This window comes from Cervus elaphus, chromosome 1 (assembly GCF_910594005.1).
Source record: "Cervus elaphus chromosome 1, mCerEla1.1, whole genome shotgun sequence".
Taxonomy (NCBI): Eukaryota; Metazoa; Chordata; class Mammalia; order Artiodactyla; family Cervidae; genus Cervus; species Cervus elaphus.
The window spans coordinates 24,029,892-24,056,689 of record NC_057815.1 but is presented as its reverse complement, the minus strand read 5'-3'; the positions used below and the strand labels follow the sequence as shown (position 1 = coordinate 24,056,689).

Genomic DNA, 26,798 nt, shown 5'->3' with positions numbered 1-26,798 from the left:
TTATGTTCATAATTATTCCAATATAAATACAATAGCTAAACTTCAAGTCTTTTTTCAAAGCATGGTAATGATTCTCTTGATAAGTTCCCTACCTATGAACAAACTCCAAATCAAACTATTTTGAAGTCTGTTCCAATTATCAGTTGTTTCCCCAAAATTAATGGCTTAAAAAATCTATCCATTACTTGCTCTTATAGTTTTGACAGCAGACAGCCATAGCCAATTTCTTACCAGGGATGTCTCATGCACATGTGTCTAATGGTGGTTGAAGTGGGAATCATTTGAAGGATTCACTGCATCTGGTGTCTGGGCTGGGATGCTGGAATAGGTGAGGGTGAGTTGGATCTCCTCCTCTCCATGGGATTTTCCAAATGACTAACTTGGATTTCCTGACAGAATAGTAGCATCAGTTTAACAGGATTTCTAACCAGGCAGCTGGATTGCCTCATAAGCATTCCAGGAGATATGGGATGAAGCTGCAAAGCCTCTTATGACACTCTCCTCAAAAGTCATGCTGTGTCATTTCTACCAATGCCATTTGAGTCAAATATAGGCATACTTAATTTTATTGCACTTAATTGATTTTTGGAAATGTTGTACTTTTTTTTTTTTTTTTTTTTTTACAAATTGAAGCTTTATGACAAGCCTGTGTTAAAGAAGTCTATTAGTGCCGTTTTTTCCAACAGCATTTTCTCACTTCCTGTCTTGGTGTCACATTTTGGTAATTTTTCCAATATTTCAAGCTTTCTAATTATTGTGATATTTGTTATGGTAATCTGTGATTAATGATCTTCAATGCTACAATTTCAATTGTTTGGGGGCACCATAAGCCACACCCATATAAGAAGGCAAGTTTAATTAACAAATGCTGTTTGCACTCTGATTATTCCACTGACCATCTGTTTCTCTATATCTCTCTCTCCTTGGGCTTGCTATTCACTGAGGCACAATAATTTTGATATTGGGCCAGTTAATAACCCTATAATACCTGTAAAGTGTTCAAGTGAAGAAATGGTTGTATCTCCCTCACTTTAAATCAAAATCCAGAAAAGATTAAGCTTAGAGAGGAGGGCATGTCAAAAGTTGAGATAAGTTGAAAGCTATGCCTTTTGCACCAGTTAGCCAAGTTAGCAAAGCAAAAAGGCTTGAAGGAAATTAAAAGTGCTGTTCTAGTGAATACAAAGATGACAAGAAAAGGAGACAGGCTTATTGCTGATAAGAAAGTTTGGGGTCTGGATGGAAGAGCAAGCCAGCCACAACATTACCTTAAGCTAAAGCCCACCCAGAGCAAAGCCTCACCTCCCTTTAATTTTATGAAGGCTGAAGAAAGCTGAAGAAGAAAAACTTGAGACAGCAGAAGCTGGTTCTGGAGGTTTAAAGAAACGAGCCATCTTCACAGCATAAAAGTTCAAGGTGAAACAGTAAGTGCTGGTGCAGAAGCTGCAACCAGTTATCCAGAAGATCTAGGCAAGATGATTAATCAAAATGGCTCCAACAGACAACTGATTTTCATTGTAGTAAAAATAGCCTTCTATTGGAAGATGATGCCATCTAGCATTTTCATAACTAGAGAGGAAAAGTCAATGCATGACTTCAAATTTCAACAGACAAATTGACTCTCTTGTTAGAGGCTAATGCAGATTGAAGCCAATGCTCATTTACCACTTTGAAAAGCCTAGGACCCTTAAGAACTAGGCTGAATATATTCTGCCTGTGCTCTATAAATGGAACAACAAAACATGAAATACAGCATATCTGTCTACAACATTGTATACCATAATACATTAAGCCCACTGTTGAGTCTTACTGCTCAGAAAAAAATAAAAATTATTTTCAAGATATCGCTACTCTATGACTATGCATCTGATGATCCAAGAGCTCTGATGGAGATGTAGAATGAGATTTATGCTGTTTTAATGCCTGCTAACACAATATTCATTCTGCAGCCCATGGATTAAGGAGTAATTTTGAATTTCAATTCTTTTTATTTCAGAAATACGTTTCATAAGGCTACAGCTGCCATAGATAGTGATTTCATTGATAGGCAAAATAAACTGAAAATCTTCTGGAAAGGATTCATCATCCTAATGCCATTAAGTGTATTTGTGATTCATGGGAAGAAGTAAAAAAATCAACATTAACAGGAATTTGGAAGAAGTTAATTCCAACATTTAGGAATGACACAGGGACTTAAGACTTCAGTGGTTGAAGATGTAGTAGAAATAGCAAGATAATTAAAATTAGAAGTGTAGGTTGTAGCTGTTGGTCGAATTCCTACATTCTCACAATACAACTTTAACAAATAAAGAGTTGCTTCTTATGCAAGTGCTAAGAAAATAATTTCTTGAGATGGAATCTACTCTTGGAAAAATGCTGTGAAAATCATTGAAATAGCAACAAAGGAGTGAGAATATTACATAAACTTAATAAGTCAATGACAAGTTTTGAGAGAACTGACTCCAGTTTAGAAAGAAATTCTAATACGGGTAAAATACTATTTAACATCATTGTGCTAAAGAGAATTCATTCATGAAAGGAAAAGTAAAGAGACATGTTGTCTTATTTTAAGAAAGTGCCACATCACCCCAACTTTTAGCAACCACCACTTTGATCAGTTGGCAGCCATCAATATTGAGGCAAGACTTTCCACCAAACAAAAGATTACAACTTATTGAACAGTCAGATGATGGTTAGCAGTTTTTAGCAATAAAATATGTTTAATAAAGGTATGTACATTGCTTTTTTAGACAAAATGTTATTGCATACTTGATAGACTATAGTATAATGTAAACAAGTTTTTTTTTTTTAATGGACTTGAAAATCAAAAAGTTGCATGACTTGCTTTATTGCCATATTAGCTGTATTATGGTGACTTCCCAGGTGGTGCTAGTGGTAAAGAAACCATCTGCCAATGAAGGAGACTTAAGAGATCAGGGTTCAACCCCTGGGTCAGGAAGATCCCCTGGAGGAGGGCATGGCAACCCACACCAGTATTGTTGCCTGGAGAATGCCATGGACAGAGGAGCCTGGAAGGCTACAGTCCTTAGGGTCGCGAAGAGTCGGACATGACTGAAGTGATTTAAGCATGCACACAAGAAAAAAATCCACAGTATCACCAGAGTATGCCTATAATCACAGGCTAACCCAGATTCAAGGAAGTTTAAGGAACAGGCTTCATTTTTCAGTAAGGGAATGACCTGCATGTGCAAGAGGAAAGAAAGTTGGTGGTGGCCATCATATACCCAGGCTGCCACAAAATCCTAAACACTTTCTTCAGTTAACAGTGAAAGGAAGAAGGATCTCCATAACCCTTGCTTTCTTGAACAAATCAGGCTTTAGAATCAAATCTGAATTCAAATCTCTGCTGTGCCATGCACTAGTGGTGATTTGAGTAACTTCTCACTAGAAGGGATTCTCTGACACCTACTGCCTCATGTAATACCTAACATACAGTGAGGTTATTGACTAAGTAACTTATTTATTCTTAGTCAACCAAATGACCTCTAAGAGTCTATTACATCCTCTGTGAAATAGGAGTTATAATACCCACTTCATAGTAACATAGAAATAAGTGAACAAGCTAATGTTTGCAAAATACTCAATAGTGAGGATATGGTAGCTATTGGTATTATTACTACAGTTAATATTCTTATCATTATTATATTATTATCATTATAGTCACACCTCCATGTCCCTGTCATATAGTCTAGCAACTTGTTAGACATCTTAAGCAACTGGATCTTATTTATTTTCCATACCTCATCTTTATCTACCATTTTAATACTCTGAAAATTGGTTGTACATCAAGTGAAAGGATTCTTCCCTAAGTACTTGACCTAATAATTGTATTTCCCGCTTAATTCCAGATAAATACAAACTTTCATCAAAAGTTCCCTACATTGAAATCTCAAATTATACAATTTTTATCTTTCTATCTTTCCCTCCTAGTAACCTGGTTTCTGGATTTCATTATTTTATTCTTGTCTGCCAGCACCAATCTGGCTTCCCTGGATGCCCTAGTCCTCCTTGAGGCCATAGCCATTCATACCATTGGCATCTTTGATGATAAGTCATATAAAATTTATAAACTAAGCCTGAATTGACCCAGTTAACCACTTTCTCTGGTCCTGATCCTGGCTTTCTAGCCTAAGCTTGCTGAGTTGGTCAGTTCTACTTCACAATGGTGATATTGAGGTAAACTTGAATTCCAAACTATTCCAAATAGTTCACTCTTCCTTTCTTTCCTCATTTTATCATGGGCCTTATCCAGACATTCCCCAGTGTCTTCTAGCTCCCAGTCGCACTCTCACCCAACCACCTTCACTTTGTGGTTTTTTTTTTTCCTTCTTTAGTGAAAAAAGGAGAAACTTCCCGAATGAACTCTCCCAGCTTCTTGACATTTCAAAAGCTTTCTCTCTATACTCAGTTTCTTCCTTAATTTCTCCAGAGGAAAAAAAATTGCCACTTCTCATGGTTATTCTCTACATGTCTGCTCATAATCCCAGTATTTGTTACCTTCTTGATGGAATAATCCTTTTCTTCTAAGTCTTTGGTCTCCACTACCCACTGCTGTTTCTCACTCTTGATAAAAATGCTCATTTCTCATTGCCTAAAAACGTCACTTGTATGGTGACCCTTTTAAACACTTTGTCCATCCCTTTGTCCCTTCATTATTGAACATTTCTCCTCAGAGGACTTGACTGCCTCCATCTATTTAGCACTCCACCATTTCTTAGCTCTTTCCGGTCTAGGTCAGCACTTACTGCTCAGACTTCATAATAACCAAATCCAGAGAGCAACTTGCTAAACAAGGGCTAAATCAGAAAAGAACCTAAAATATTTACAGGTGGGATGTTTTTAATTGAAAATAAAAGATCCTTAAAGCTTTGATTGTTCATATTAGGGAATAGAAAAACTTTAAGAAGAAAACTGACATTTGTGCTTAGCCACTAAAATATGAATACTATACATATTTTTAATGCTATTAGAAATCACTATTTTAGAAGTAGTAACACAGGGGCATACATCTCCTCATGTCAGATCATGGTTGTTTCTTGCATCTAAAGTCTAATGCATGTCAATTGATAAACATAATTCTATACTATACCAATTTTTTATGATCAAAAGGGGAATCATATTCTCTGATTAACCGTCTTCTCACACTCACCAAAAAAAAAAAAACAATCATCATCATCATCATCTAATCACACCTTTGTTTTAACTTCTCACAACATTTCTCCATGCCTCACTTCTAGGATATATCCTTCCTTGGTCTGAACTCTCAATATTTCAGAGCCTTTCATTTTTCCCCTGTTAGAGTTTAAGCTCCTTGGTAAGTACATCACACTATTTGTACACTGTAGATTGGCTGAAAATTAGGCCCACACACCTGTAACTTTGTGGTAATGATGGGGTCATTTCTGTTTCTAGTAGCATTGCCTCTTTCTCTGTCACTGCCTCTGTAAGCTGTGATTGATTTCAGCAGTCAGAGTAGCTACTGACATTCGAGTCCTTGTGTTCGTTTCTAATTATTTTTTGCATGTCTATAAAATGCAAAGTTAACTGGTGGTTGTATCCAAGCACAAAGTATTATGAAAAAAAATCTATAATTAAATTATCCTCAGAAATCATGGAAATCAACTTGCATTCCATCTCTTTTTGCTGGCAATGTTCATTACTAAATATGTATTTCATTAAAATGCTTTACTAGTTTGATTGGGTCCTTATTGGAGACACAATTTATCATGGCTCCTCAACATGGCTTGACCTTAACTTTTTCCCTTCTCTTTTGCCTACAGGTCCCCCAGGCCCACCAGGGATAGTGATTGTGGAGGAGATCACGGAGAGCACAGCCACGCTCTCCTGGAGTCCAGCGGCTGACAACCACAGCCCCATCTCCTCCTACAACCTGCAGGCTCGCAGCCCCTTCTCCCTGGGCTGGCAAACGGTAAAAACAGGTAAGAGGCTCTGAGACAGCATCAGACACAGACAGAGCGTCTTCCGATGTCATGAGCTGTATTTGCTAACAATCTCAGCAGGATTATTTTGGATTTGGGAAATTTTATTATTTATGACGATATTACACTGGAGGAGGACACAGCAACCCACTCTAGTATTCTTGCCTGGAAAAGTGAAAGTGAAGTCGCTCAGTCGTGTCCGACTCTTTGCGACCCCATGGTCTGTAGCCCACCAGGCTTGTTTGTTCATGGGATTTTCTAGGCAACAGTACTGGAGGGGGTTGCCATATTCCTTCTCCAGGCGATCTTCCCGACCCAGGGATCGAACCTGGGTTTCCTCCATTGCGGGCAGATGCTTTACCCTCTGAGCCACCAGGGAAGCGGGAGAATCCCACAGACAGAGGAGCCTGGCGGACTACAATCCATAGGTCGCCAAGAGTTGGACACGCCTGAAGCCATTTTGCACGCAGGCACGCATGAAAATCTTAACCATTGTTTGCTTCTTTTTATAAAGCCTGTTTGTTTCCTTCTCTTCTCATTTCCCAAGGATGGACCACATTATTTGTTTGTTTATTGAAACAACGTTAGACTCATGTAAAAGCTGCAAAAATAATACAAAGATTTTCTGTGGGCCCATCTCTCAACTTCCCTGCTATTCTACCTAAGGATGGTACAATGATCAAATCAGGAAACTGACATTGATACAACGCTATAAACCACAGATCATATTCAAATTTCACCAGGTTTTATGTACAATTTTTTTTAGTGAATAGTTCCATAAAATTCTATGAAGTTTATTATATAGATTCAAACCTCCACCAAGACAGTCAGATGCAGAACTGCTCCATTACTCCAGTTCCTTGCTCTATGCCTTTAGAGTCACACACCCATTCTATTTATAAAAATAAAATCTAACATAAAATGACATTATTTAAAATAATAGCATTCTAATGCTTACTTCTAAGATATTTGCATTATAGTTGCATTATTTTAAAAATAATTTTCCCTTGATGGCTGTCTTTTCATGTTATAACTAAACTTCCTTTCCCTCTCTAAATGTGGCTATCTGCAGGGATATGTGAAATTACACTCACTTGATAGTTATTACCTATTTAACATGTTGATATTTGAAAAGCAAACAGTATCTATAAAATGTAATCTTCAGAAGCAGTTGTCCATACTGAGAATGGATTTGTGACTTTATTTTCTATCTAAATATAAAACTGATTTGCCTGCATAGAAGTGAAATATAAAATCAGTAAAATATCTCAGTGCAGTAACCATAAAACTCCATTAATCTGAATGTTATAGGAGTAAAGTAGTCCATTTCATTGCTTAAATTAAATTTGAGCAGAAACTTGTAATCTAGGGGCAAAAGTACATTCATCCAAATACAAAATATTGATATGATTCAAGTTTTTCTTGATATTAGGTTCCTATAGTAATCCATAAAATTCAGTAAAATTATCATTATAGTGTACTATACACGTGTACAAGTTTGTTTTATAATATAAATAATGTATAGAATTGTGGGTATCAGCTTCATTCCTGGTTCCATTTTAATCCTGAGATGCAACTGTAAAGCCAAGAAATTGAGGAAATCTCTATGTTTGGTAGATGATTCTGGAAAGGATGCAAATTCAGACCACATGAACAGGTTTATACAAGAATTCTTATAACCTTCATTTATAAGGTGCTCCCAAGTCATCCTAACAATGTGAGAGCCCTAACATTTTGGTTTGCTGTTGGGAAATGGATTTACCTTCAAACTTCATGTTGTGCATTCAGCAAGATCATTCTCTTGCCTGTAGCTATGCTTTCTGCCTACCCTTGCCACACTGCCTAAAATACTTGCTTCCTGGGATGTTTCCTTGTGGTACATTGCAGTACCACATAACATGTGTTTCCTTGCTTATCCCATACCCATGTTCTTGTGCTTCTTAACACAGTACAGCTATCCAGGATATCTCATCTTCCATAGTTTCTTAGTTGCTCTCATTCCTTGATTTCTTACATACCTTGATTCAACTGTTTGTACTTTTTGTTGTTTGATAGATAGATAGAGGGCTTCCCAGGTGGTGCTAGTGGTAAAGAATCTTCCTGCCAATGAAGAAGGTGTAAGAGGTATGGGTTTGATCCCTGGGTCAGGAAGATGCCCTGGAGAAAGAAATGGCAACCCACTCCAGTAATCTTCCCAGAAAAATCCCAACGACAGAGGAGCCCGGCAGGCTACAGTCCATGGGATTACAAAGCATTGGACACAAGTGAGCATCTGAGCTCAGCACAACACACAGATAGACAGACAATGACAGATAGTGGATACATAGATATGTGTATATATATATATCATGTATATATATACATATGTAAAAATATATAAACTTTGAATTTTGGGGCATAAACTAAGGATAAACAAAAGAGTGGTGTGTATTTCTGTATGTGTAGAGGGTTTAATTGTTTTGATTAAATGGTATTTGGAGTTTGTTTACTTATTTTAAAAGTCCCTGATATAAAATTGCATTCTTATCTAATTAATTTGAACATTGGAAATATATTTGAATTGTTGTTGTTCTTTTAGTTGTTAAGTCATATTTGACTCTTTGTAACTGTGTGGATTATAGCCCACCAGGCTCCTCTCTCCCTGAGATATCTCAGGCAAGAATACTGGAGCAAGTTGCCATTTTCTTCTCCAGGGGAATCTTCCCAAACCAGAGATCGTCTCCTGCATTGACAGGTGGATTCTTTTCCACTGAGCCACCAGGGAAAGCCCTATATTTGAATAGAGAGCTCTTTTTCAAATCAGTTCAGTAAATGCTGGAGAGGGTGCAGAGAAAAGGGAACCCTCTTACACTGTTGGTGGGAATGCAAACTAGTACAGCCACTGTGGAGAACAGTGTGGAGATTCCTTAAAAAGCTGGAAATAGAACTGCCATATGACCCAGCAATCCCACTACTGGGCATACACACTGAGGAAACCAGAACTGAAAGAGACACATGTATCCCAATGTTCATTGCAGCACTGTTTACAATAGCCAGGACATGGAAGCTACCTAGATGTCCTAGATGTCAGAAGATGAATGGATAAAAAAGCTGTGGTACATATACACAATGGAATATTACTCAGCTATTAAAAAGAATGCATTTGAATCAGTTCTAATGAGGTGGATGAAACTGGAGCCTATCATACAGAGCGAAGTAAGTCAGAAAGAAAAATACCAATATAGTATATTAACGCAAATATATGTATTTTAGAAAGATGGTAGTGATGACCCTATATGCAAAACAGCAAAAGAGACACAGATGTTAAAGAACAGACTGTTGGACTCTGTGGGAGAAGGTGAGGGTAGGATGTTTTGAGAGAATAGCATTGAAATATGTATATTACCATATATGAAATAGATGACCAGTCCAAGTTTGATGCATGAAACAGGGCACTCAAAGACAGTGCACTGGGATGACCCTGAGAGATGGAATGGGGAGGGAGGTGGGAGGAAGAGTCAGCTTGGGGAACACATGTACATCCATGGCTGATTCATGTGAATGTATGGCAAAAACCACCGCAATATTGTAAAGTAATTAGCCTCCAATTAAAATAATTTTTAAAAACAAATAAATAAAAGGCAACACTAAAAATAGTAATAAAGAAATAAAATCAGTTCAGTAAGTGCTTAAAATAATCGAGTTGTATTGCATTTACAAGTAAACATATATGTTTCAAAAGTGTGTTCCTATAAACGATCAATTTTATTTGCCCTTGATAGTGATATCAAATCATTCTCTAGCAAGGTGTCTCCTCACCTAAGGTGGTCACACATTTCTCGAAAACTCAGCATCACTTGCAGCTATGGTAGAGGCATTGCCACCCATCAGGCAAGCCAAGGGGCAGTTGTCAACTTTTCCATGCTTTATAGCAGGAGTCCCCAACTCCTGGGCTGGGGACCAGTACTGTTAGCCTGTTAGCAGGAGGTGAGTGGCAGGCCAGCGAAGCTTCATCTGACACTTCTAATCACTCGCATTACTGCCTGGTCCATGGAAAAATGATCTTCCACAAAACCGATCCCTTGTGCCAAAAATGTTGGGGACTTCTACTCTAAAGCAGCTGTTTAAAATGTTTCTTGGGTTCTGCTTCTAGTGCAAACTCATGGCCTGTGTTAGCAAAAGAGGTTTTTGGGGGGCTACATCATCTTCACTGGGTCAGTGGATCTTTTGCTTTCATAGTTATTACCTAACCCCAATCAATTTCAGTAGAGATATGCCCTAACATGGGCTTTCCTGGTGGTTCAGTGGTAAAGAACCCGCCTGCAATGCAGGAGACCCAGGTTCTATCCCTGGGTCAGGAAGATTCCCTGGAGGAGGACTTGGCAACTCACTCCAGTATTCTCACCTGGAGAATCTATGGACAGAGAAGCCTGGCAGGCTATAGTCCATAGGGTCACAAAGAGCTGGACACAACTGAAGTGACTGGGCGCACACGCAGGCACATGCTTTAATGCAGAAATACATGTTAGTAAAAAAAGATTTAGTTCTGCAGTTTGAACACAAAAGATGTTAATGTAATGCATAAGCTAGCATTTTAAAAGCTCTTAAAATTTCTTTATATGCCAGCATGAATATAAAGAATAGTAAGTTTCTCATTTTTGACAAATGAAGTAATGAATTGCACATGGGCCAAGCACATGTGGGATTAACTTATCAGTGCTGACCACCTAAAAATAAGACTCAAAACAGGTGACTGTGAATGGGGCCATTTATTCACTTTGAAGAAAGTATAAAAATCATAAGAAATAGATAATTTCATTTGCAGACCCCCTTTTCCCTTCAGGCAAGCTGCTTCTTATTTGAACACCTGAATTTCTTGTTCATATTACTGAACGGTATTTGCCGACCAAGTTTTTATGACCATGTTTAATTAGGAATGGCAAATCATCTGTAACCATAGAATTGATGGGCCATTATTTACTTAATTTAAATATTTTTCTTAACTATTCTTCAATCAGTGGATAAGTCTTCTCTGTGGATAATTTCCACTGAATGATGGTTACATTTATCAACCAAATATGTTTATTTAGTTTAGTTTAATTTAATTTAAATTTAATTTATTTTTGGATGCAATTCTCTTAATAGGAAAAGCATTTTAACAAGTTTTTCTCCCTGGATCAACATGCAGTCCTCCACTAAAGTTGCTGTATGTTCTCTTTGAAGCAGAATGTTTTCTTTGAAATCAGCTTGCCTCCAGATTTCCAGAAAGACTATGGAAAGATACCTACAATGATTTAAAATACTTCCTTGGTACACATTCTTCATTATCTTAAATCTCCACAATATTCATTTTGAAATCAAAATCCAAATTGTATCTTCAGTTCAGTTCAGTTCAGTTCACTCGCTCAGTCGTGTCCGACTCTTTGAGACCCCATGAATCGCAGCACACCAGGCCTCCCTGTCCATCACCAACTCCCGGAGTTCACCCAAACTCATGTGCATCGAGTCTTAAAAAGTTTCTATTCTATTTCATATTGTATGTTATTTCATCAAAATATTAATACTTTCAACTCACATTTACCTTTTTTACAATTTTTATAATCCTTGCAAGTAGCCAAGAATATAGAATTCTTTTTTTTTTTTTTTTTCCTTTTTAAAGAGGAATTAGAATTAAGGATGATGGAGAGAATGTAGAAAGGGACTGTGTGTGCGTGTATTGGTTGCTCAGTTATGTCCGACTCTTTGCTACCCCTTGACCTGCAGCTCACTAGGCTCCTCTGTCCATGGGATTCTCCAGGCAAAAACATGGAGCGAGTAGCCATTCCCTTCTCCAGGGGATCTTCTCGACCCAGGGATCAAAATCAGGTCTCCTGCATTGCAGGCAGAATGGGAGTAGGTGTTTTTAAAACCTATAGCTATGGCTTAGAGAATATTAACATATAGCTTTGGGAGGAAGTATATTTTTTACATTTTACATTAATTCTTTTTTAACATAATGTCTGAAATAATTACAACAAGATTAAAACAGAAATTAACTGTTGGTCATACATGTCAATCCGAACTCCCCTTTCTTTCACTTAACAAAAATGTATCAAGTAACCTCCATAGAATGTATGGGGTAATAACAATAACAAAAAAAATCCCTGGCCTGTGGAGATTGAATTCATATGGGTGAGGACAAAAAATAAGTAGAGGACACAATAAGAACATAAGTTATACAGTATCTTGGGAGAAGTTAATGTATGAAAAAATTAAGAAATATAAGAATCAGAAGTACTGTGGGAGAGACAGTGTATTAGTCTGCTTGGACTGTCATAACAAAATATCATTACCTAGATGGCTTAAACAACAAGAAAATGTTTTCTCTGAAAGTTCTGGAGATTGAGAATCCCAAAATATAGGTGTCAGCCAGTTTGATTTGATTCCTGGTCAGGACAGTCCCCCTGACTTACAGCTTTCTTAGGGTGTGCTCACCTGGCAGACAGGAGCAAGGAAACAGGTTTTCCAGTGTCTCTTCCTATAAAGACAGTAGTCTCATCAGATCATTACACCACCTTTATGATTTCATTTAACTTTAACTACTTCCTATTTTCAACATAACTTAAAGCTAATCTATTAAAAGATAACAGAGTATCAATTCCCCACTGTCTCTTCGTTTGTCTTAGGATGGAAGCCCAAATCCCATATGACTTTGTTCCTTCCATCTCTCTACAAACTCATCTTCTACGATTCTCCTTAAAGCTTGCTCTGCTCCTGACTCACTGGTCTTCTTATGTTCTGCATATAATTCTTCTAATACCTCTGTACTAGTTATTTCTTCTGCGTGGGATGCTTTCTTCTAAATACTGGCATAGCTAAATCCAAACTTCAATCAGAAGTTCACTTAAATGTACTTTCTTAATGAGGTTTATACTGACCACTCTGTTTAAAATTTCAGGTTATGTGTGGTGAAGATGCTTCCCAGGTATGCAACCCACAAATGGGAGGATGATCACAGTTATAGGGGTTCTCCCCAAGGAGCAAAGATTCCAATCCCTATAGCAGACTCCCCATCCTTGGCATCATTTATCAGAGAAGAGTCCCTAGAATTTCTGTCTTTGAAGGCTAGCTGAATTTACATTCAGAGAGCAGGAGGGCCTATAGGAAATAAGGACTCCACTCGTAAAGGGCACACACAAAATCAAACCCTTCAAGTCCCAGTGAAGAGGCAGTAATTTTAAAGGATTCTGGGTCAGGCACTCTGATCTTGGAGAGCCCTAGAAAAGCCAGAGGCAACAGAGACTCCCCTTGGAGATATAGACACTGACGACAGTCATTTTTGGGGAGCTCATTCTACTGCAGCACATTGATGCTGGCAAGTGATATTTTGGAGTCCTCGCTCTAGACTGTTAGTGGTGAGGGACTACCTGGCCACCATCAAGCTGACACCAGCTCGGGGCCCTCTTGGACTGAGCAGCTAACCACTTCAAAACTTTGCCCTTCTCTCAGCAGGCCAGGAGTCATGAGGCAGTACTTGACAGGCAAACAGACTGGGAGCCAGTCTGGCCTACCAGAGAACCCACAGTAGTCAGCTGTGCCACAATGGATGGGGCCATGCAGCCCAAATAGGCATACCCCTAGAGCATATATTCCAGTGACCAGAGTGGGTATGCTGCTGGACCCTAGGGGGCATCTCCTATATTGAGATCACTTCTCAGTGATAGGGAAATGTTAATGACCTATCTAACATATAGAAACAAACAGACAAATAGACAAAATAAGAAGACAGAGGAATATGATACAAGGAACAAGACAAAATCTTAGGAAAAAAAACTGAACAAAGTAGAGATAAGCAATCTACTTGGTAGAAATTCAAGGTAATCTTCACAGAGATGCTCACTAAACTCAGAAGAACATACATGAACATAGTGATAATTTTAACAAAGAGCTAGAAAATATTAAAAAGTCCAAACAGAGCTGAAAAACACAATAACTGAAATAAATATACAAGAAAAAATCAATACTATATTAGATAATACAGAGTAATAAATCATCAAACTGAAGACAGAGTAGCGAATATTATCAAAGTTGAAAAAAAAAAATTTAAAGACAGTTTGAGAGACCTCTGGGACAACATCAAGTTTACTAACATTCACGTTATAGAGGTCCCAGAAAAAGAAGAAAGGGTCAGATAATTCATTTAAAGAAATAATAGCTGAAAACTTCCCTAACCTGGTAATGGAAACAAATGGCAGGCTCCCAGAAGGACAGAGCATACCAAGTAAGGCCAACCCAGAGAATTCCAAACCAAGACACATCATAATTAAATGCTGACATTAAAGATAAACAGATAACTTTAAAATCAGTCAAAGAAAAACATATTACAAAAGAATCCACATAATAAAATAAGCTGACTTCTGGGCAGAAACACTGCAGGCAAGAAGTGGCATGATGTATTCAAAATGATGAAAGGAAAAAAATGTACAACCTAGAATACTCTACCTAAAAGGGATATCAGTAAAATGTGAAGGAGAGATAAGGAGATTTACAGACAAGCAAAACTTAAAATAGTTCAACACCACCAAACCAGCTTTACAAGGAATGTTAAAGGGATTACTCAAAGCAGAAAAGACCAGAATTAGAAATGCGAATTGTCACAATAAAACTATATTGTCACTCACCTAGAGCCAGACATCCTTGAGTGAGAAGCATCTGAACTGACTGACTGACTTAGAAATATAAAAAGTATAAAAAGGAAAATCTCAATAGTAAAGGCAAATGCAAAAAAACTTAAAAGTAGTAGACTAACCACGTATAAGTTTGGCTTCCCTGCTGGCTCAGGTGGTAAAGAATCCACTTACAATTCAGGAGACCAGGATACGATCCCTGGATTGGAATGATCGCCTGGAGAGGGGGGGCTTCCCTGGTAGCTCAGGTGCTAAAGAATCTGCCTGCAATGCAGGCGGAGAAGGCAATGGCACCCCACTCCAGTACTCTTGCCTGGAAAATCCCATGGACAGAGAAGCCTGGTAGACTGCAGTCCACGGGGTCGCGAAGAGTTGGACATGACTGAGTGACTTCACTTTCACTTTTCACTTTCATGCATTGAAGAAGGAAATGGCAGCCCACTCCAGTGTTCTTGCCTGGAGAATCCCAGGGATGAGGGAGCCTGGTGGGCTCCCGTCTATGGGGTTGCAGAGTCAGACACGACTGAAGCGACTTAGCATCAGCAGCAGCAGCAATGCAGGAGATCCTGGGCTATTCCTGGGTCAGGAAGATCCCCTGGAGAAGGGATAGGGTACCCACTCCAGTATTCTTGGGCTTCCGTAGTGGCTCAGCTGGTAAAGAATCCACCTGCCATGAGGGAGACCTGGGTTCAAGTCTTGGGTTGGAAAGATCCCCTGGAAGAAGAAAGGCTACCCACTCCCATATTCTGGCCTGGAGAATTCCATGGACTGTATAGTCCATGGAGTTGCAAAGAGTTGGACACAACTGAGTGACTTTCACTTTTTCCTGAAGAAGGGATGGCAACCCACTCCATTATTCTTACCCAGAGAATTAAATGGACAGAGGAGCTTGGTGAGTTACAGTCCATGTGGTCACAAAAAGTCAGACATGACTGAGCAACTAACACTTTGAGTGACTTTGAATCACCTATAAACCTAGTAGGAAGGTTAAAGACAAAAGTAGTTAAATCTTTTATGAAAACAATAAGTTGTTAAGAGATACACAAAGCAAAAGGTATAAAATGATGTCAATAACATTAAACATCAGGGGGACTAAAAATGCAGAGTTGTTAAAAAGCATTTAAATTTAAGAGATACCCAACTTAATAAGTGTATGTATACTATATAAAACTGTGCATATATATATATGGACATGTATATACAGCTATATGTTTATATATGAATGTCATGATAATCACACATCAAAAATTTACAAGAAATACACACAAAAATGCAAGAGAAATCCAAATATAAACCTAGAAGTAGTCATCAAATCACAAAAAGAGAAAAGAAGAGAACAAAAAAGAACTGTGGAAACAACCAGAAAACAAGTAACCGTATAGTTACTCCATACTTATCAATAATCATTATAAATTTAAATAGACTAATGCTCCAATTGAAGGAAATACAGAGAATGAATGAGAAAACAAGAACTGTATATATGATGCTGACAAGAGACTCACATCAGTTCTTCAGAAACAAATTGAAAGTTGGGGGATGGGAAAAGGTCAATTGAGTTCAGTTCAGGCACTCAGTCGTATCCAACTCTTTGTGACCCCATAGACTGCAGCATACCAGGCTTCCCTGTACATCACCAACTCCTGGAGGTCGCTGAAACTCATGACCATTGATTCAGTGATGCCATCCAACCATCTCATCCTCTGTTGTGCACTTCTACTGACTTCAATTTTTCCTAGCATCGGGGTCCTTTCCATGAGTCAGTTAATTGGTCATCAGGTGACCAAAGTATTGTAGCTTCACCTTTAGCATCAGTCCTTCCACTGAGTATCCAAGACTGATTTCCTTTAGGATGGACTGGTTTGATCTCCTTGCAGTCCAAGGGACTCTCAAGAGTCTTCTCCAACACCACAGTTCAAAAGCATCAATTTTTTGGTGCTCACCTTTCTTTATGGTCCAACTCTCACTTCCACACATGACTACAAGAAAAACCATAGCTTTGGCTAGACAGACCTTTGTTGGCAAAGTAATATCTCTGCTTTTTAATATGCTGTCTAGGCTTGTCATAGCTTTCCTTCCAAGCAGGAAGCATCTTTTAATTTCATGATTGCTGTTACCATCTGCAGTGATTTTGGAGCCCAAGAAAATAAAGTCTTTCACTGTCTTCAGTGTTTCCCTATTTGCCATGAAGCGATGGGCCTGGATGCCATGATCTTCATGTTTTGAATGGTGAGTTTTAAGCTAGCTTCTTTGCTCTCCTCTCTCACTTTCATCAAGAGGCTTTTTAGTCCCTCTTTGCTTTCTGCCATAGGCGTGGTGTCATCTGCATATCCGAGGTTATTGATATTTCTCCCAGAAAGCTCGATTCAAGTTTGTGCTTCATCCAGCTGGGCATTTCTCATGATGTACTCTGCATAGAAGTTAAATAAGCAGGGTGACAGTATACAGCCTTGACGTACTCCTTTCCCAATTTGGATTCAGTCTGTTGTTCTCTGTCTGGTTCTAACTGTTTTTTCTTAACCTACATACAGATTTGTCAGGAGGCAGGTAAGGTGATCTGGTATTCCCTTCTCTTTAAGAATTTTTCACAGATTGTTGTGATCCACACAGTCAAAGGCTTTAGCTTAGTCAATGAAGCAGAAGTAGATGTTTTTCTGGAATTCTCTTCCTTTTTCTATGATCCAATGGATGTTGGCAATTTTGTCTCTGGTTCCTCTGCCTTTTCTAAATCCAGCTTCTACATATGGAATTTCTCAGTTCATGTACTGTTGAAGCCTAGTTTGGAGAATTTTGGGCATTATTCTACTAGCATGTGAGATGAGTGCAATTGTGTGGTAGTTTGAGCATTCTTTGGCATTGCCTTTCTTTGGGATTGGAATGAAAACTGACCTTTTCCAGTCCTGAGGCCACTGCTGAGTTTTCCAAATTTGCTGGCATATTGAGTGCAGCACTTTAATGCTATCATCTTTTAGGATTTGAAGAAGCTCAGCTGGAGTTCCATCACCTCCACTAGCTTTATTTGTAGTGATGCTTCCTAAGGTCCACTTGACTTCACACTCCAAGATGTTTGGCTCTAGGTGAGTGATCACACCATCATGGTTATCTGGGTCATTAAGATCTTTTTTATATAATTCTTCTGTGTATTCCAGCCACCTCTTCATAATATCTTCTGCATCTTTTAGGTCCATACAATTTCTGTCCTTTATTGTGCCCATCTTTGCATAAAATATTCCCTTGGTATCTCTAATATTCTTGAAGAGATCTCTAGTCTTTCCAGTTTTATTTTTTTCCTCTATTTCTTTGCACTGATCACTGAGGAAGGCTTTCTTATCTCTTCTTGCTATTCTTTGGAACTGTGCATTCAGATGGATATATCTTCCCTTTTCTCCTTTGCCTTTAGCTTCTCTTCTTTTCTCAGCTATTTGTAAGGCCTCTTCAGACAACCATTTAGCCTTTTTGCATTTCTTTTTCTTGGGGATAATTTTGATCACTGCCCCTTGTACAATGTTATGAATCTTTTTCCATAGTTCTTTAGGCACTGTGTCACTTCCACTGTATAATTATAACAGTTCTGATTTAGATTATACCTGAATGGTCTCGTGGTTTTCCCTACTTTCTTTCAGCCTGAATTTTGCAATAAGGAGTTCATTATCTTATCCACAGTCAGGTTCCATTCTTGTTTTTACTGACTGTATAGTTTCTCCTTCTTCATCTGCAAAGAATAGAGTCAGTCTAATTTTGATATTGACCATCTGGTGATGTCTGTGTGTAAAGTCATCTCTTGTGTTGTTGGAAGCGGGTTTTGGCTATAATCAATGCATTTCCTTGGCAAAATTCTATCAGCTTTTGCCCTGCTTCATTTTGTACTCTAAGGCCAAACTTACCTGCTACTCCAGGTATCTCTTGACTTCCTACCTTTGCATTCCATTCCCCTATCATGTAAAGGGCATCCTTTTTTTTTTTTTTTTTTTTTTTTTAGTGTTAGTTCTAGAAGATTTTGTCGGTCTTTATAGAACTGTTCAACTTCAGCTTTTTTGGAGTTAGTGGTTGGAGCATAGACTTAGATTACTGTGATACTGAGGGGTTTGCCTTGCAAATGAACAGGGATCATTCTGTGGTTTTTGAGATTGCATCCACGTACTGCATCTTGGACTCTTTTTTTTTTTTTTTAACTATGATGGCTACTCCATTTCTTCTAAGGGATTCCTGCCCACAGTAGTAGGTATAATGGTCATCTGAGTGAAATTCATCCATTCCATTCCATTTTATTTCACTGATTCCTAAAATGTCAATATTCACTGTTGCCATCTCCTTTTTGACCACTTCCAATTTACCTTGATCCATGGACCTAACATTCCAGATTCCTATTCAATATTGTTCTTTACAGCATCAAACTTTACTTCCATCACCAGGCACATCCACAACTGGGCATTGCTTTTGCTTTGGCTCAGCCTTTTCATTCTTTCTGGAGCCATTGCTCCACTCTTCTCCAGTTAGTGTATTTGGCACTACTGACCTGGGGAGTTCATCTCTCAGCATCATATCTTTTTGCATATTCATACTGGAAAAAAGTATTCTATGCACACTGAAACCAAAAGAAAGTTGTGGCATCTACATTTATGTTAGACAAAATAGACTTTAAAGCAGAGACTGTAACAAGAGACAAGCAAAGATATTTTATACTGTTGAAGAGATCAATCCAAAAAGAAAATATAACAATTATAAATATACACAAATATCAATCCAAAAAGAAAATAAAACAATTATATATATATGTATATATATACATATATATATATATATATGACACAGGAACACTTGTGTACATAAAGCCTGTGTTAACAAAATAAAGGAAAACTTGGCAGTAGCACAATAGTAGTGAGGATTTTAAGATTTTGCTTACATTAATGGACTCAGCTTCCAGACAGAAAATCAATAGGAAACACTGTCCTTAAATGTTACATTACACCAGGTGGATTAATTGATATCTACAGAGCATTCCATCCAAAATGGCAGAATACACATTATCTGGAAGTGCACATGTATTATTCTCCAGGATAAACCACATGCTAGACCACAGCACACATTTTTGAAGAATTAAATCATACTGAGTACTTTTCCAACTACAATGACTTAAGACTAGAAATCAGCTACAAGATAAAAATTGCAAAAAAATCACAAACATATGGATGGTAAACAATATACTACTAAATAGCTAAAGGCTGGAGACTTCCCAGACTGTCCAGTGATTAAGAGTTCACACTTCCAGTGCAGGAGCTGTGGGTTAGATCCCGATCAAGAAACTAAGAGTCTGCACAGCCAAAAATTAAATAAAATAAATTTAAAAAAGAACTAGAATGCATTGGTCTGCTAATGTATGTTCATACTTGCATGTTAAGTCACTTCACTTGTGTCTGACTCTTGTGACCCTATGGACTATAACCTGCCAGGTTCTTCTGTCCATGAGATTCTCCAGGCAAGAATACTGGAATGGGTTGCCATGCCCTCCTCCAGGGATCCTCTCAACCCAGGGATCAAATCCATGTCTCTTATGTCTCCTGCATTGGCTGGCAGGTCTTTACCACTAGTGCCACCTTAGAAGTCCAAATATTTAAAGGAGTGTTAACACCTATTCTTCTCAAACTATCCAAAAAATTGAGAGATAAAGACACTTCCAAAATCATTCTGTGAGGGAAACATCACCTTGATTTCAAAACTAGATAAAGACAAAACAGAAAAGAAAAATAGATGCCAATATCACTGATGAACACATTCAAAAATCCTCAACATAATATTAACAAGCTGAATTGAATAAATAGAATCACACACCAAAATCAAGTGGGATTTATACCAGGAATGCAAAGATGATCCAATATTCCCATATCAATCCTTGTGATATATAAAACAATAAAAAATTGAAGCATGAAAGTCATATAATCAACAAAATAGGTACAGAAAAGCTTTTGACAAAATTCAACATTCATTTATGACAAAAATTCTCAATAAAGTAGCTATGGAGGAAAAACACCTCAACATAGTAAAATCTATGTATGACAACTCCTTATTGCCAAATTCAGACTGAAATTGAAGAAAGTGAAGAAAACCACTAGACCATTCAGGTATGACCTAAATCAAATCCCTTATGACAATACAGTGGAAGTGAGAAATAGATTTAAGGGACTAGATTTGATAGACAGAGTGCCTGATGAACTATGAACGGAGGTTCATGACACTGTACAGGAGACAGGGATCAAGACCACCCCCAAGAAAAACAAATGCAAAAAAGCAAAATGGCTGTCTGGGGAGGCCTTACAAATAGCTGTGAAATGAAGGGAAGTGAAAAGCAAAGGGGAAAAGGAAAGATATACCCATATGAATTCAGAGTTCCAAAGAATAGAAAGGAGAGATAAGAAAGTCTTCCTCGGGGATCAATGCAAAGAAATAGAGGAAAACAATAGAATTGGAAAGATGAGATCTCTTCAAGAAAATTAGAGATACCAAGGGAACATTTCATGCAAAGATGGGTTCAATAAAGGACATAAATGGTAGGAACCTAGCAGAAGCAGAAGATATTAAGAAGGGGTGGCAAGAATACACAGAAGAACTATATTAAAAAGATCTTCATGACCTAGGTAATCACGATGGTGTGATCACTCACCAGAGCCAGATATCCTGGAATGGGAAGTCAGTGGTCCTTAGGAAGCATCACTACAAACAAAGCTAGTGGAAGTGATGGAATACCAGTTGAGCTATTTCAAATCCTGAAAGATGATGCTGTGAAAGTGCTGCACTCAATATGCCAGCAAATTTGGAAAACTCAGCAGTGGCCACAGGACTGGAAAAGGTCACTTTTCATTCCAATCCCAAAGAACGCTCAAACTACCGCACAATTGCACTCATCTCATACGCTAATAAAGTAATGCTTAAAATTCTCCAAGTCAGTCTTCAGCAATACGTGAACCGTGAACTTCCAGATGTTCAAGCTGGTTTTAGAAAAGGCAGAGGAACCAGAGATCAAATTGCCAACATCACTGGATCATCAAAAAAGCAAGAGAGTTCCAGAAAAACATCTATTTCTGATTTATTGACTATGCCAAAGCCTTTGACTGTGTGGATCACAATAAACTGGAAAATTCTGAAAGAGATGGGAATACCAGACCACCTTACCAGCCTCCTGAGAAATCTGTATGCAGGTCAGGAAGCAACAGTTAGAACTGGACATGGAACAACAGACTGGTTCCAAATAGGAAAAGGAGTACATCAAGGCTGTATATTTTCACCCTCCTTATTTAACTTATATGCAAAGCACATCATGAGAAATGCTGGGCTGCAGGAAGGACAAGCTGGAATCAAGATTGCCGGGAGAAATATCAATGACCTCAGATATGCAGATGACACCACCCTTATGGCAGAACGTGAAGAAGAACTAAAGAGCCTCTTGATGAAAGTGAAAGAGAAGAGTGAAAAAGTTGGCTTAAAGCTCAACACAGAAAACTAAGATCATGGCATCCAGTCCCGTCACTTCATGGCAAATAGATGGGGAAACAGTGGAAACAGTGTCAGACTTTATTTTTCTGGGCCCCAAAATCACTGCAGATGGTGATTGCAGCTGTGAAATTAAAAGACACTTACTCCTTGGAAGGAAAGTTATGACCAACCTAGACAGCATATTAAATAACAGAGACATTTCTTTGCCAACAAAGGTCCGTCTAGTCAAAGCTGTGGTTTTTCCAGTGGCCATGTACGGATGTGAGAGTTGGACTATAAAGAAAGCTGAGCACTGAAGAATTGATGCTTTTAAACTGTGGTGTTGGAGAAGATTCTTGAGAGTCCCTTGGACTGCAAGGAGATCCAACCAGTCCATCCTAAAGGAGATCAGTCCTGGGTGCTCATTGGAAGGACTGATGTTGAAGCTGAAACTATAATACTTTGGCCACCTGATGCGAAGAGCTGACACATTTGAAAAGACCCTGATGCTGGGAAAGTTTGAGGGCAGGAGGAGAAGGGGACAACAGAGAATAATATGGTTGGGTGGCATCACTGACTCAATGGACATGGGTTTGGATGAACTCTGGGAGTTGGTGATGGACAGAGAGGCCTGGCGTGCTGCAGTTCAAATGCCACTTTTATGGAAGTCCTGGCCATAACAATCAGACAAAAAAATAAATGGAAGGAAGCCAAATTGGAAAGGATATAAAACTCAGTTTTCAGATGACATAATACTATACTATACATAGAAAATGATTTAATGAAAGAATTAATATTGTTATAATAACCAAACTACCTAAGGCAATCTACAAATTCAAACCAGTATCTATCAAAATACCAATGACATTTTTCATAAATCTAGAACAAATAATTTCTAAAATTTGTATGGAAACACAAAACATCCAAACAGCCTATACAATTGAACAAGAAAACAAAAGTTGGAGTATCATGTTCCTTGATTTCAAAATGTACTTCCAAGCTACAGTAATCAAAATAGTATGGAAATGAGAGCCCAGAAATAAACCCACACACATTTGGTCAATTAGTCTATGATAAATGATGCAAGAATATAAAATGGTGAAAGAAAAACCTTTTCAGTAAATAATGCTGGGAAAACTGAATAGCTTCATACAGAGAAATCAAATTGGACTACTTTCTCACGCCATATACCAAAAATTAACTCAAAATGGATTAAAGACTTAAATGAAACCATCAAATTCCTAGAAGAAAACATAATATGCTCTTCATCATGAGACTTAATATTTTGGGGGCTCTATCTTCTCAGGTAAGGACAACAAAACAAAAATAAACAAATGGGACTACATCAAACTAAAAACTTTAGCGTAGCAAAAGAAACTATCAACAAAACAGAAAGGTAGTCTATTTAGATATTTGAAGATATTTGCAAATCATACATCTAATAAGGAGTTAATACACAAAATATACAAAGAACTCATACAACTCATCATCAACAAAATCAAACTTAATTAAAAAAATAAGCAGAGGATCTGAATAGACATTTTTCCAAAGAAGACATAGAGATGGGCACAGACACATGAAAAGATGCTCATCATCCCTAATGACAGAGAAATGCATGTTGAAACTGCAATGAGCTATTACCTCAACCCTATGAGAACTGTTTTTATTGAAAAGGCAATAAATAAAAAATGCTGATGAGCATATGGCAAAAAGGAAAGTACTGTGCACTCTTCATAGGAACATAAGTTGGTATAGCCACTATGGAAACAGTAATAACTCTCTCAAAAGAATTAAGAAATTGAATTACTAAACAATCCAGCAATCCTACTTTGGGGTATTTACCCAAATAAAATAAAAGCATTAGCTCAAAAAGATGTATGCATTCCAATATTCACTGAAGCATTATTTATAATAGCAAAGATACAGAAGCAATCTACGTGTTCATTGATAGCTGGATAATGAATATTTGATACACACACACACACAATGGAATATTGCTCAGCTGTAGTAAAAATACATAGTGGGCTTCCCTGGTGGCTCAGATGTTTAAGCATCTGCCTGGAATGTGGGAGACCCGGGTTCGATCCCTGAGATGGGAAGATCCCCTGGAGAAGGAAACGGCAACCCACTCCAGTAATCTTGCCTGGAGAATCCCATGGAGGGAGGAGCCTGGTATGCTACAGTCCATGGGGTCGCAAAGAGTCAGACATGACTGAGCGACTTCAATTCACTATAGTAAAAATGGAATCTTGCCATTTGACACAACATGGATGGGTTTGGTGGGTCTTATGCTAAGGAAATAATCAAATACCACACAATCTCACTTATATGTGAAATTCACCAAACAGACAAACGAAGCAAAATGAAAACAGACTCTTAGATACAGAGACTAGACTGGTGTTATCAGAAGGGTGGGGTTGGGAGATGTAAAGCAGGTGAAAGAGATTAGAGGTATAAACCTCCAATTATAAATAAACAAGTTACAGGCATGTAATATATAGCATAAGAGTAAGAGTAAAAGTATGGTTAGTAATATTGTAATATATTTGTTTGGGGACAGATGGTTAGTAGACATACTATGGCAGTCATTTCAGAATATACTCAAAGGTCAAATCATTATGTAGTACACCTGAAATCTAACATAGTGTTGAAACATAAAGTGTATTTTTTTAAATTATTTAAATTTTAAAATATTTTAAATCATCACCTGCCTGCTTTGGACTGAGTTGTGTCTCCCCAAAATTAGTATGTCAAAACCCTAACCCCTATATAACTGTACTTGGAGACTAGTAGGCCTTTATGGAGATCAAATGGCACCTAGATATATGAGACTGGAGTTTAAAAGTGAGGTTTAGAATGAAGATATAAATTAGGAAATTATTGGCATATAAATTGCATTTAATGCCATAAGACTGCATGAGCTCTCCAAGGATATAAGCATAAAATAAAGAAAAAAGGAGTATGAAAATTGAGCCCTCAAGCATTCCAATAGTAAGAGGTTAAGGAAAAGAGGATTCAACCAAAGATATAGAGAGTAAGCAGCCATTTAGTTTTAGAAAAAGACAATGTGATATCATGACAGACAAAAGAATAAAATCTATCAAGGAAGAGAAATTAATCAACTGGGTGCAATGCTGCTGACTTGGCAACTATTATGAGGAAATGAGAATTGATCATTGATTTAAACAAACCAGAGGTCATTCATGATCTTGATTCTAGAAGTTTTAGTAAAATCTTAAGGACTAAAGACTCACAAGAATTGGCTCAAGAGAAAATGGGAGAAAAGTTAATGTAGACAACTTTTTTAAGAAGTCTTACTGCAAGTGGAAGTGGAGAAATCAAGATACTCTGAAGTCAGAGATATCATAATGTGCTTATGAATTAGAGTGGGACAAGAGAAAAAGATAGAAATACAGGATGGCCTCAAAGTTTGGGGGTACAGCAATTGTCATTCACCAAATAAGGAATACTGCAAAAGTAGGGGAGGAAATGAAGAGTTACTCTATCTAAATGGAAATGTTTAATAGATTACAGGGCTTATGAATTTGGAGTCTAGGGAGGAAGTTCATGGCTGAAAATGTTACAGTCATCAGCATACAGAAGGTATTTAGAACCATGAAACTGGATAAGATCACCTTAGAGTACAATAAAAAAGAAAAGGCAGTAGTAGAACTGCGGTGCATCTGGAAGATAAAAAGAAAGAAGTAATGCAGATTGAAGAGACATAATTGGGAACAAGAAGAGCGAAAGTTTTGAAAAGCACTTCAAAGAGCAGAGAATGATTGACTGTGTCAAAGCATGACGTAGGAACAAATGAAATAAGGAACAGAGACCCGAGCACAGAGTTTTAGAATAGGAGGTCACTGCTGATCTTGACGGGAGCAGTTTCGGTGGATTGCTGGAGGTGAGAACCTGGCTGGAGTGAGTCTGAGAATGAATGTGTGTGTATGTGTGTGTGCTCAGTCATGTCTGACTCTTTGTGACCCCATGAACTGTAGTCCACCAGGCTCCTCTGTCCATGGAATTTTCCAGTTAAGAATACGCAAGTGGGTAGCCATTCCCTCCTCCAGGGGAATGTATGTCTCCTGCATCTCCTGCTTTGGCAGGGAGATTCTTTACCTCTGCACCACTTAGGAAGTTTCAAGAGTGAATTAAAAGAGAATAAATGGAGATGGCAAATAAGGGACAAATATTAATAACTCTCAAGAAGTTTTGCTGTAAAAGAAACATAGAGACTGGGTGAAGGTTGGAAAGCAAGAAAAATTTAAAATAATTTTGTTTTGTTTTTAAGTAGAAAAATATCTGCATGCCTGCAAGACTTTGGCAGGGTAAGGGAGCAGGTAGGAGAGAGACACCACTGAGCCAGACTGGATACTCTTCTGTACAATATTTTAAGAGCGCTACCCCTTGAGAAGCATGAAGTTGCTTCAGAAGGGACTCAGTTTTCTCCTGGAGTAAAACGTTGGAAGCAAGTTGAGGAAGAGGGATGCGGACAAGGGGATTTTGCTAGTGATGGATTATGAATTCCAAAGATCATAGTAAAAGGCTTTTAAACATTAGGGAAGGATGGCAATTGAGACAGACAGAGTTCTCTAGGGATTAGAGTAAAGGATGAGGGATGACCTCTATGTCCGGAGTTCCTTGAAGTGACTGACATAAACAGAAGTCAATGAAACAGTAGGTCCCGATGGACCCAAGGCAAGTACTGGTGAATCAGTTTGTTCTTGGGTCT

The 26,798-nt window shown here is 38.0% G+C and overlaps 1 protein-coding gene across 1 annotated transcript in view; it reads left to right on the top strand.

Annotated features, from left to right (window-relative positions):
* CNTN5 (contactin 5) overlaps positions 1-26,798 on the top strand; it is a 1,534,958-nt gene that overhangs the window by 1,426,773 nt on the left and 81,387 nt on the right. Inside the window, exon 17 of the mRNA XM_043897056.1 lies at positions 5,799-5,957. Within this exon, the coding sequence (XP_043752991.1) occupies positions 5,799-5,957 (159 nt within the window). The remainder of the gene's footprint in view (positions 1-5,798; positions 5,958-26,798) is intronic.